Raw genomic sequence first — 12,620 nt, 5'->3', positions numbered from 1 at the left:
AAAAGGAATAAATTCCTTCAGTTAAAAGTAAGTACATCAAAGAGAAGGCTAAGGGTTAGTAGTCTCAAAACTAACTTAAGCACCACACTGAGAATGCACTCTGACTCTGAATAATATAACAGTAGAAAGATTTAAGAAATCTGAATATAGAATGGATAAATAGCCAATTGGATTTCAGATAGTCCTGAGTAATAGCTAAACAACTAAATAACATTTTGCCTTTTGTTTTTATAATAAATTAGAATATTGTAAATAAAAATAAAAATTATACAGACTACGGTTTGCAACATCGTACTTTTTGGAGAAATGTCCTCTGGTCTGATGAAACAAAAATATAACTGTTTGGCCATAATGACCATCATTATGTTTGGAGGAAAAAGGGTGTGGCTTGCAAGCTGAAGAACACCATCCCAACCGTGAAGAACAGGGGTGGCAGCATCATGCTGTGGGGGTGCTTTGCTGCAGGAGGGACTGGTGCACTTCACAAAATAGATGGCATCATGAGGAAGGAAAATTATGTGGATATTTTGAAGCAACATCTCAAGACATCAGTCAGGAAGTTAAAGGTTGGTCGCAAATGGGTCTTCCAAATGGACAATGACCCCAAGCATACTTCCAAAGTTGTGGCAAAATGGCTTAAGGACAACAAAGTCAAGGTATTGGAGTGGCCATCACAAAGCCCTGACCTCAATCCTATAGAACATTTGTGGGCAGAACTGAAAAAGCGTGTGCGAACAAGGAGGCCTACAAACCTGACTCAGTTACACCAGTTCTGTCAGGAGGAGTGGGCCAAAATTCACCCAACTTATTGTGGGAAGCTTGTGGAAGGCTACCCGAAACGTTTGACCCAAATTACATTTAAAAAAACATTTTAATCATTTAGCAGACGCTCTTATCCAGAGCGACTTACAGTTAGTGAGTGCATACATTTTCATACTGGCCCCCCATGGGAATCGAACCCACAACTCTGGCGTTGCAAGCACCATGCTCTACCAACTGAGCTACACGGGGCAAGTTAAACAATTTAAAGGCAATGCTACCAAATACTAAATTAGTGTATGTAAACTGCTGACCCACTGGGAATGTGATGAAAGAAATAAAAGCTGAAATAAATCACTCTCTACTATTATTCTGACATTTCACATTCTTAAAATTAAGTGGTGATCCTAACTGACCAAAGACAGGGAATTTTTACTAGTATTAAATGTCAGGAATTGTGAAAAACTGAGTTTAAACTTCCGACTTCAACTGTATATATATATAATGGTTTATGTCATCATTCACAGTAACCTGTAATCACAATGTTCTGGCTTCTCCTCATTTCAGTAACTACTTGGGTTCAGGATTAAATCTCTGGAAAAGAAACAAAGAACAGGATCAATTAGGGATGTGACAAATGGACAATTTCGCTTAATGTTTAAACAGCCATTTTTATATAGTTTTTCTGTTAAAACAATAAGAACAAATCTTAAAATTCCACGTCAATTTACAATGAAGAATATTGGTCCTATTATCCATGTATGACCGCTAGGGCCGGGCAATGAAGTCTATGAAATCTACCGCAACCGTTTACAGACATAGAACACAGATACAGTAACATGTTGATAGCTACAATTGATAACTTTTCAGACATTTAAAAACAATTCTGCATCAGGTCGGTACCTTTACAGATAGTATAATTCTGCTCCGGTGTAAAATGTTGTGTATTTTTTCCCCTGACAACAACAAACGTTGCTGATTGATGTGCTGCTGTGTTGTTTATTATGCAGTGTATTGTATGGTAGCTAGATGCGTTTTATTTCTACTAAATGTCTTGGTCAGTGGCGATGCGTCATTCAGGGCAGGTGGGGCTCAAAACAGGTTCGGCTCTTCCCCACCTGCCCTGAATGACGCATGATGTTTAGCAACAAATAAATACAAATACTTAATTTTTTGGGCTGTTTTGCATTTTATTTTGGCATTAATACGTGTCACATACCAGTTTGCAAACTATGTAAAAAATGTAAAAATCATTGATTTAATAAAGCCGCATACAAACAGCTGAAAATACGGAGCGTATGGGTTGGTAATGTTCTCTAGTTGTGCCGTGATTGGATCAGTGTTCTGTCACTCATGGGGACACTATGTCACCGCAAAATCTACAGGTAGAGCAAAAAAAATCAAGCCCTTTGGGTGCTGCCATAGACTTACATTAAAAGTGCACATCCAAGAAGGCTCAAGGTCATTGGCCACAGATAGAATTACGACAAATCACATTAGATCTTTGATTGGACTGATCATGTCAACATCATACTTTCAAAATCTTAGCTAGCAAGCTAGACAAGCAGTCATCATCATGCATCAAGTCGGCAATCTACTGGCAAATCCTTTTCAATCGTTGTGAAGTGAAGAGAAATTATAGATAAAACTTATCGGTGCTCATCGGCCATTTGACATAAACATTACACAAGTTGGAAATCGCAAATTCAACAATGAGTGCTAAGGTGCCATTGCAGCCCCGGGTTCGATCCCAGGCTGTGACCCATGAGGCCCAACTGGCCCAGCGTCGTCTGGGATGTCCTTGTTTCATCGTGCTCTAGCGACTCCTTGTGGAGGGCAGGGCGCCTGCAAGCTGACTTCGACAGTGTATCCTCCGACACATCGGTGCGGCTGGCTTCCGGGTTAAACGAGCAGTGTGTCAAGAAGCAGTGTGGCTTGGATCTCGACCTTCACTGAGTCCGTAGGTGAGTTGCAGCGATGAGACAATATCGTAACTACCAATTGGATATCACGAAAAAGGGGGTAATACCATTGGCCAGAAAAGTTTGAATACATTGGCCATGCTGTCATTCCAGCATGACTTCTGCCGTGTCCAAAACAACTGGAAACTCTGAAATCTCAGACTTCAGTGAGTTCAAGACAACTGGGCCTCTTTCTAGAGCCCACAAGAAGGACTGCCGCACCACCTTCCTGTTCAATTGAGCACAGCACAACAAGGTGAGTCCAGAAATGTCTTGTATGCTGCTGCATAAATGATGTAATATGCCAGGGAGATATGTATACTGTAGCTAACAAAGTAATAATAAGTGTATGTTGCATAGTAAGCTGTTAGTAGCCCATGTGCCTCACCCTACTAATTTGGTTCCTTTCCCCCTCATAATTTAGCCTTCTGTTCTGACTTGGTGGTGCACATGTAGCCTATAGCCTGTTTTAGAGAAATGTAATCATCGAATATTTTAAGAGCTTTCATTGTCTGCTTATATGGCCCCTTAATTTATCCTACGGTTCTGACTTGGTGTACAGGGAGAATACTGTAAGAACGGCCCATGTTCTGAATTGTCGCTGTACATTTTTCAAGTGCTGAACAAATAGTTACATTGACTACGTCCATCCTAGCTCACTCATTGTCTTAATCAAAATTACGGATTGCCTCTCATCCGCTCGTCATCCCCTTATGCCATAGTTTGTACATCTCAATTGTCAGTAGAGACCACATTTGTTTAAGCAAGTCAGCCATATCAGCTATGTTTTTTTAAAAGGCATTAAATTAGGCTGAATGAACCGTTTTACTGCCAGACAAGGCTCTGCTGATAGCCAGGTGTCGCAGTGGTAAGGATTCACTCCATGGTGCTGAGAAGAAAGCTCTGCTGTTGGGACAGCTTTATGAAGGCCCTAACAGTTTGTGGGCACCGTTTGTCACTGTTATAGTACAATTAATGTATTGTTTGCATGCATAAAAAATAAATGTTTGCCCATCCAAGATTTACATGCTAAAATCGCCACTGGTCTTGGTAAATCGCGGTATTTAACCAACTTTAAAGTACTTGTTTAGGAGAGAGTGGTCTACACGCAGGCAGCAATTATTTGATGGATAGTTCTGGTTGCCTAGTGATGGACTTTAGTCCCGCTTCAGAAGCGGCATAATGGCATTTCTTTACAGACAAGTAACATGTCCGTTCATATCACCAGATAAGGATTTGTGTCAGCATTTAAAAAACCGTAGTATAGTACCTACCCTACCCTAACAGACAGACAAACAAACATGACGTAGCCGAGGCGCTTTCAAGGGGTCACATTGCATTATGTCTGAAAAGTGTCATCGATACAGGCTACCGGTAGCCTCCTGTAATTTCATGAGGCAAAAACGAAGAGTAGGCTACCCCGTGATCGCAAGACTGGCCCGAAGCAATCTGTGCCATGAACAGGCTAGGATATTCTACACGCAACAGACCAAAGACTGAACACACACTAGCATCATTGTCTCTTAGCTAGAGTAGGCAGAGCAGGCAGGCCAGCGCGAAGGAGAGGGGAACAAGGCAGAAGCGTGCTCATACATTTAGGTAATCTGCATCTCGCAATGTCTTGTCTTGCATGCCTTGCAAATTCACCAAGTAGCCTAACGTTCGCCTCTAACTATCTGGTTTTATTTGAATAACACAACTTCCCCAGGCCTTTATAGCCTATAACACGGAAAATAATACACTATATATAGAAAAATATGTGGACACCCCTTCAAATTAGTGGATTCGGCTATTTCCGCCACACCAGTTGCTGACAGGTGTATACAAATGAGCACACAGCCATGCAATCTCCATTGAAAAAACATTGGCAGTAAAGTGGCCTTACTGAAGAGCTCAGTGACTTTCAATGTGGCACCATCATAGGATGCCACCTTTCCAACAAGTCCGTTTGTCAAATTTCTGCCCTGCTTGAGCTGCCCCGGTCAACTGTAAGTGCTGTTATTGTGAAGTGGAAACAGTCTAGGAGCAACAACTGCTGCGAAGTGGTAGGCCACAGAAGCTCACAGAACGGGACCGCCGAGTGCTGAAGCGCTTAGTGCGTAAAAATCCTCTGTCCTTGGTTGCATCACTCACTACAGAGTTCCAAACTGCCTTTGGAAGCAACGTCAGCACAATAACTGTTTGTCGGGAGCTTCATGAAATGGGTTTGCATGGCCGAGCAGCCGCACACAAGCCTAAGATCACCATGCGCAATGCCAAGAGTCGGCTGGAGTGGTGTAAAGATCGCAGCCATTGGACTCTGGAGCAGTGGAAATGCGTTCTTGGAGTGATGAATCACGCCTCACCATTTGGCAGCCGACGGACTAATCTGGGTTTGGCGGATGCCAGGAGAACGCTACCTGCCCGAATGCATAGTGCTAACTGTAAAGTTTGCTGGAGGAGGAATAATGGTATGGGGCTGTTTTTCATGGTTCGGGCTAGGCCCCTTAGTTCCTGTGTAGGGAAATCTTAATGCTACAGCATACAATGACATTCTAGACGATTCTGTGCTTCCAACTTTGTGGCAACAGTTTGTGGAAGGCCCTTTCCTGTTTCAGCATGAAAATGCCTCCGTGCACATATCAAGGTCCATACAGAAATGGTATGTCGAGATCGGTGTGGAAGAACTTGACTGGCCTGCAGAGCCCTGACCTCAACCCCATTCAACACCTTTGGGATGAATTGGAACGCTAACTGCGAGCCAGGCATAATGGCCCGACCTCACTAATGGTCTTGTGGCTAAATGGAAGCAAGTCTCTCAACATCTAGTGGAAAGCCTGTTACAGCAGCAAAGGGGGGACCAACTCCATATTAATGCAAATGATTGTGGAATGAGATGTTCGATGAGCAGGTGTCCAAATACTTTTGGTCATGTAGTGTACGTTTTGTGATAATGCAACTGTTTTTATTTTATTAAGTGGGGTACAGTTGTATAGGACACCAAATGTTGCTTTGTAGCACCTACAAATGAAACATGGGTCTTAAAGGAGGCCTGGGTAAGGCCAAAATGTCACAAATATTCTAACTTCAAATAATTACTTCTCAATTATGCTTTAAGATACAAATGTCAAATATATGTCAATAATCGTTCCTCCAAAGGACCCTTCTATGCATTACATTAAAAAGGGTTCTAGTGTCGTGAGGAATAATCATTATATAAAAGTATATTTATTATATGAATGGTAATCTAAACGTTATTTTCAGTAGAATCATGAACGGAGAATCAAAAACAGAGTGAGCGGTTTCAAATGCTGATATCAGGAATGTGATGTTCTGCCTGTTTTAGGGGAGATAAATCTACAGGTACTGTATTTACCTCCAGGAGATGAGGTTTCCCCAGACCATGGTACCTGTGGGGATTCTGGGAATAAAGAAGAGGTGAGTGAGTAGCTTGGGTCTAGAGTGCTGGTGCACATCCTAACCTGTTTAGCCTACTAAAAACATAGTCAGAATGGAAAGGAATAAACCAGAGAATTCTGATTGAATGGGTTCTAATTCTATGAATTCTAATTCTGGGACTCAAAAACTCATTGCAACTGTGAATAGACAAGGGTTTTCCTATGCAGAATATGATGGGAAAGGTAAAGGGGTATCAAGATGGCTTTATTGACCTCTCTACAAATCCAACCATATTAAACCCTGTATAAACGCAACCATTGACAGTCTACCATTCAGTCAGCACTCGCTCTCCTTGCAACTGCTGGGTCGCCAGGTCCGTTTCAAGGGCCAGGAGTGCGCTGGCCTCCGGGAACCCTGAGCCTTCCTCCTCCTCTTCTCTGCGTCCAGGTACGAGATGAGCCGAACAACGATCTCTCGACCACCAACAGGCCTTGCTCGCCAGGCACCTGTCCAGAGCTTCCTGAATTCTTAATTACGGTTCTTTCACCGATATGAATTCCCTTTACATCTTTACAGCCTATCAGTCTGATAGGGAATCCATCTTGTTGACAGGTTAATGGAAATTGCCTAGTGGCAGGTAGCGTTGCGCCAGTAACCGAAAGGTCGCAGGTTCGAATCCCTGAGCCGACCAAGCTGAAAAATCTGTTGATGTGCCTTGAGCAAAGCACTTAACCCCTATTGCTCTTGTAAGTCGCTATGGATAAGAGCTTCTGCTGACTGACTAAAATGTCATGTTTAAAATCTTCACATCATAACTTATACATTTTTTCCCACTAATGGTTAAGGTTAGGATTGGGGAGAGGAAGCTGATCCTAGATCTGTACCTAGGGGAAACTTCACCCTGGAACACTCAGGGCAGCCCAACGTCCTGTGGCCTGCTGCCAGTGTGGACGAGGAGGTGCTTCTTCATGTGGCCAGACTGGGTGAAGCACTTCCCGCAGTAGACACATTGAAACGGTTTCTCTCCAGTGTGCACCCTCTCATGCATCTTCAGCTGGTGGCTGTGGGAGAAGCGCTTGGTGCAGTGGCTGCAGCCGAACGGTTTCTCCCCCGTATGGACCCGCATGTGACTCCGCAGGTGCGCCGGCTGGTGGAAAAGTTTTCCGCAGAGAGTGCACCGGAGCTGCCTCTTGGTGGAGTGAGACGTCAGCTGTTGCGGCTGCTTTTCTATGCCTTTCGATGAAGAAGTTGAGCCTCTGTTGAAATTCGGGAAGGGTGCTTGCTTCCCTCTTTGGGGAACCTGTTGGAGAGTAACCCTTGGGGATGAAAAGCTGTTTGGGGTGGACAGTCCGTTGAAATCTGGCAACTTGTATCTTGATCCTACAGTTGTCCCTTGCTCTGTGTTTTGAGTGTCAGTGGGACACTTTGTCTGTCCAGACTCTATTCCCCCTCTTCCTCTGTTGTCCACAAGCTGCCTGCCCTCTGAACAGACCTCTCCAGATGTCACCTCTTGACCCGTCCATTCTGAACTCATATCTGCCTCCACTTTAATAGGAACAGAGTCCACCAGCACCACATCAGACACCCAGTCCAGAGAGCCCAAAGCTGACATGCAGACCCCAGAGTTACCAGGCGCCCCACTCCTCTCTGGATGTTCAGACAGCCTCTTGGAGTCTGGCCCTGCATTGTGAGGAGCATTCACAGTTCGGTTGTCAGTCTCTTGGTTCTCTGTCCAATGAGAAAGGCTGTATGCTATGGGTTGATGGTCAGTTTCCAAGGTGACACACTCAGCAACCTGATGGTCCTGTCTTGCTCTGTTGTATTGTGATGCTGGATGCTGGAACGTCTGGTTTTCAGGTTCTATATTGAGTGTGGTGTCTGGAGCTCTGTGTCTGTTGCCCTGCTGGTCCAGAAGGTCTGTGGTTTCAGTAGATGATGAAGAACCTGGTTCTGCCACAACAATCTTTTCACTGACCGGTTGGACAATCTCTGAAATGGGGCAAAGTAAAGCACAACATCAGCTTCCTGTAGTGGAGACTGATTCTTCTTTGCCTTGTTTATTAATTATGGGTTATGACTAAGAAGTTAATCAAATACTGCAATAAAGGCTTTACTCAACAAAGTGTAAATTGGATAGATTTGTTAAGTTGCATAAACATACCTTCTGTTCTGCTGGTATCAAAGTTCTCCAATTTGATAAGAGGTGCCTCTTGCATATCTCCTATCTGTTTTGTGCATTCATCAGAAACATTTTATTAGAAAAAATATCCCCAACACCATTTTAAATATGGGAAAACAATGATTGGGGGCATTTCCCTGTGTAAAATGCAGTCTTTCAGATGGGTCTTTAAAGGGTGTCCTGACTCTCTTTGGTCACTAAAGATCTCATGGCACTTATCATAAGAGTAGGGGTGTTAACCCTGGTGTCCTGGCTAAATTCCCAATCTGGCCCTCATACCTCATTCACCCCGCCTCCTTTCCCATGTAACTATACCCCAGGTCCTTGCTGTACATGAGCATGTGTTCTCAGTCAACTTACCTGGTAAAATAAGGGTAAAATAAAAATAAAAATCCCACCACCATTTGAAATATGTGAACACAAATAATTATTTGACCATGTCCATGACAGCTGACCTGCATGGCCCCATCCTGGTCTGTCGCTGTGCATCCTGCGTCTGTCCAGTTGGTGACAACCTGCATACAGTTGCCTCTTTCACTGTAGGCAAAACGATTTTCCACTGCACCAGAAAAGAGAACCCTTCATGAACGTTATATATTCTACATTAACAATTATTTTGAACGTTTTAAAATAAGGTAAAAAAACCTACAATATCCAAGTCTGCCTGTTGACTTTCCTACGAAGTTCTCTCTTTCCCGGGCAACATGATCGGTGTCCACTCGTCTGTGAACTGTGCGTCGCAGGGCTCCGAATCTCTCTGCGCTCCGTCGAGAATTCTGGAACTTCGTCAAAAGCAGCTTCCTCCGCAGGTTATCGATTTCTTTCTGGCTATGGGAAATCTCCAAACGTAAGGCAGCATGGCCGTCATCTACAAGTTTGCAGATTTCGGCAACGGCTGCATTCGCCAAAACCTCAATGGTGGAGGCTAGCTGAGCATGAAAGGCAACGGTATCGGTCATGTCCTTGGCACTATGTCTATGTTAAACACTTATGTTATAGTAATTTGCATTGCAGTGTAGTCAACGTCTTGAGACTACACAGTATGTTTCACACACATCTCTTTTGTTTGTTGTTGTTACGCTATTTCCTGGATCGTTTTTTAGAATAAAGGTTGGCTTTTCAAAATAAAAGGTTGGTTACACACGACTTATGTTATAATAATAATATGCCATTTAGCAGACGCTTTTATCCAAAGCGACTTACAGTCATGTGCGCATACATTTTTACGTATGGGTGGTCCCGGCGAACCCACTACCCTGGCGTTACAAGCGCCATGCTCTACCAATTGAGCTACAGAGAACCACAACTTCCAAAATTGCCACCTTCTGCTGTATCATATTGTAGCCGCTACTAAAAGGAATAAATAAATTCCTTCAGTTAAACAAATTTGTGCACAAAATCTTATAAAAAAACTTTTTTGTGCGTATTGAACATTTCTGGGATATTTTATTTCCGCTCATGAAACCAAGGTGAGCGTTTGCCCACTGAAGTCGGTTACGACGCCGAACTGCAGTCAGGTGAAGACCCTGTGAGGATGACGAGCACGCAGATGAGCTTCCCTGAGACAGTTTCTAACAGTTTGTGCAGAAATTATTCGGTTGTGCAAACCCACAGTTGAATCAGCTGTCCAGGTGCCTGGTCTCAGACGCATGCTCATCAGTTTATTGATATGCCACACCTGTCAGGTGGGATGGATTATCTTGGCAAAGGAGAAATGCGCACTATCAGGGATGTAAACAAATTTGTGCACAAAATCTTATAAAAAAAGCTTTTTGTGCGTATTGAACATTTCTGGGATATTTTATTTCCGCTCATGAAACCAACACGTTTATATTTTTGTTCAGTGTAGTTGTTTAGCTATTACTCAGGACAATAAGAAACCCCATTGGCTATTTATCATTTCTATATTCAGATTTTTTAAAAATCTTTCTACCGTTACATTGTTCAGAGTCAGATTGCATTCTCAGTGGGGTGCTTCAGTTAGTTTTGAGACTACTACATCAAAGAGAAGGCTAAGGGTTAGTAGTCTCAAAACTAACTGCAGCACCCACTGAGAATGCACTCTGACTCTGAACAATGTAACGGTAGAAAGATAAAAAAAAAATCTGAATATAGAAATGATAAATAGCCAATGGGGTTTCTTATTGTCCTGAGTAATAGCTAAACAACTACACTGAACAAAAATATAAACGTGTTGGTTTCATGAGCGGAAATAAAATATCCCAGAAATGTTCAATACGCACAAAAAGCTTTTTTTATAAGATTTTGTGTACAAATTTGTTTACATCCCTGATAGTGCGCATTTCTCCTTTGCCAAGATAATCCATCCACCTGACAGGTGTGGCATATCAATAAGCTGATTAAACAGCATGATCATTACACAGGTGCGCCTTGTGCTGGGGAAAATGAAAGGACAACTCTAAATGTGCAGTTGTGTCACACAACACAATGCCACAGATGTCTCAAGTTTCGAGGGAGTGTGCAATTGGCATGCTGACTGCAGGAATGTCCACCAGAGCTGTTGCCAGAGAATTGAATGTTCATTTCGCTACCATACCATAAGCCGCCTCCAACGTCGTTTTAGAGAATTTGGCAGTACGTCCAACCGGCCTCACAACCGCAGACCACGTGTAACCAGGCCAGCCCAGGACCTCCACATTCGGCTTCTTCACCTGCGGGATCGTCTGAGACCAGCCACCTGGACAGCTGATTCAACTGTGGGTTTGCACAACCGAATAATTTCTGCACAAACTGTTAGAAACTGTCTCAGGGAAGCTCATCTGCGTGCTCGTAACCGACTTCAGTGGGCAAATGCTCACCTTTGATGGCCACTGGCACGCTGGAAAAGTGTGCTCTTCACAGATGAATCCCGGTTTCATCTGCACCTGCCAGATGGCACAGCCCCATGTCGCAAGAATCTGTACACAATTCCTGGAAGCTGAAAATGTCCCAGTTCTTCCATGGCCTGCATACTCACCAGACATGTAACCCATTGAGCATGTTTGGGATGCTCTAGATTGATGTGTACGACAGCGTCTTCCAGTTCCCGCCAATATCAAGCAACTTCAAACAAAATTCCAGACACAATCAATAGCTTGATCAACTCTATGCGAAGGAGATGTGTTGCGCTGCATTAGGCAAATGGTGGTCACAGCAGATACTGACTGGTTCTCTGACCCACGCCCCTACTTAAAATAAAAAAAAATGCATTTCTGTATTCCCAGTCTTGTGAAATCCATAGATTAGGGCCTAATGCATTTATTTCAATTGACTGATTTCCTTATACAGTGAGGGAAAAAAGTATTTGATCCCCTGCTGATTTTGTACGTTTGCCCACTGACAAAGAAATTATCTGTCTATAATTTTAATGGTAGGTTTATTTGAACAGTGAGAGACAGAATAACAACAACAAAATCCAGAAAAACGCAATTTCCAAAATTTTATAAATTGATTTGCATTTTAATGAGGGAAATAAGTATTTGACCCCCTCTCAATCAGAAAGATTTCTGGCTCCCAGGTGTCTTTTATACAGGTAACGAGCTGAGATTAGGAGCACACTCTTAAAGGGAGTGCTCCTAATCTCAGTTTGTTACCTGTATAAAAGACACCTGTCCACAGAAGCAATCAATCAATCAGATTCCAAACTCTCCACCATGGCCAAGACCAAAAAGCTCTCCAAGGATGTCAGTAACAAGATTGTAGACCTACACAAGGCTGGGATGGGCTACAAGACCATCGCCAAGCAGCTTGGTGAGAAGGTGACAACAGATGGTGCGATTATTCGCAAATGGAAGAAACACAAAACAACTGTCAATCTCCCTCGGCCTGGGGCTCCATGCAAGATCTCACCTCGTGGAGTTGCAATGATCATGAGAACGGTGAGGAATCAGCCCAGAACTACACGGGAGGATCTTGTCAATGATCTCAAGGCAGCTGGGACCATAGTCACCAAGAAAACAATTGGTAACACACTACGCCGTGAAGGACTGAAATCCTGCAGCGCCCGCAATGTCCCCCTGCTCAAGAAAGCACATATACAGGCCCGTCTGAAGTTTGCCAATGAACATCTGAATGATTCAGAGGAGAACTGGGTGAAAGTGTTGTGGTCAGATGAGACCAAAATGGAGCTTTTTGGCATCAACTCAACTCGCCGTGTTTGGAGGAGGAGGAATGCTGCCTATGACCAAGAACACCATCCCCACCGTCAAACATGGAGGTGGAAACATTATGCTTTGGGGGTGTTTTTCTGCTAAGGGGATAGGACAACTTTCCCGCATCAAAGGGACGATGGACGGGGCCATGTACCGTCAAATCCTGGGTGAGAACCTCCTTCCCTCAGCCAG

The 12,620-nt window shown here is 43.5% G+C and overlaps 2 protein-coding genes across 3 annotated transcripts in view; both read right to left on the bottom strand.

The window, feature by feature from the left end:
* Window positions 1-1,208: 1,208 nt before the first annotated feature.
* LOC121558631 overlaps window positions 1,209-12,620 on the bottom strand; it is a 51,537-nt gene continuing 40,125 nt past the window's right edge. The window contains exons 5-6 of one of the 2 annotated variants that reach the window (XM_045222771.1): window positions 6,076-6,120; window positions 1,209-1,353 (exon numbers count right to left, since the gene is read on the bottom strand). In XM_045222771.1, coding sequence (XP_045078706.1) covers window positions 1,330-1,353; window positions 6,076-6,120 — 69 coding nt within the window. In that variant the 3' untranslated portion in view covers window positions 1,209-1,329. Of the gene's footprint in view, window positions 1,354-5,606; window positions 6,121-12,620 lie in introns of those variants that run through there. The other variant, XM_045222770.1, reaches the window with a different exon arrangement.
* On the bottom strand, window positions 6,342-9,465 carry LOC121558641 (B-cell CLL/lymphoma 6 member B protein-like). The gene is made up of 4 exons (XM_045222775.1): window positions 8,927-9,465; window positions 8,733-8,836; window positions 8,260-8,323; window positions 6,342-8,087 (listed from the first exon to the last, which is right to left on the bottom strand). The coding sequence occupies exons 1-4, from the start codon at window positions 9,234-9,236 to the stop codon at window positions 7,009-7,011; spliced, it is 1,557 nt and encodes a 518-aa protein (XP_045078710.1). The 5' UTR covers window positions 9,237-9,465; the 3' UTR covers window positions 6,342-7,008.

Source organism: Coregonus clupeaformis, chromosome 10 (assembly GCF_020615455.1).
Source record: "Coregonus clupeaformis isolate EN_2021a chromosome 10, ASM2061545v1, whole genome shotgun sequence".
Classification (NCBI taxonomy): Eukaryota; Metazoa; Chordata; class Actinopteri; order Salmoniformes; family Salmonidae; genus Coregonus; species Coregonus clupeaformis.
The sequence above is the reverse complement of the archived record's forward strand: the minus strand, read 5'-3'. Positions and strand labels throughout refer to the sequence as shown.

Excerpts from the sequence above, each read along its gene's own strand:
- LOC121558641 (XM_045222775.1), bottom strand. The coding sequence starts at position 9,236 with ATGACCGATACCGTTGCCTTTCATGCTCAGCTAGCCTCCACCATTGAG. Across the intron at positions 8,324-8,732 it reads ACCAGGATGGGGCCATGCAG|ATAGGAGATATGCAAGAGGC; the intron begins GTCAGCTGTCAT and ends TGCACAAAACAG. Across the intron at positions 8,088-8,259 it reads TGATACCAGCAGAACAGAAG|AGATTGTCCAACCGGTCAGT; the intron begins GTATGTTTATGC and ends GCCCCATTTCAG.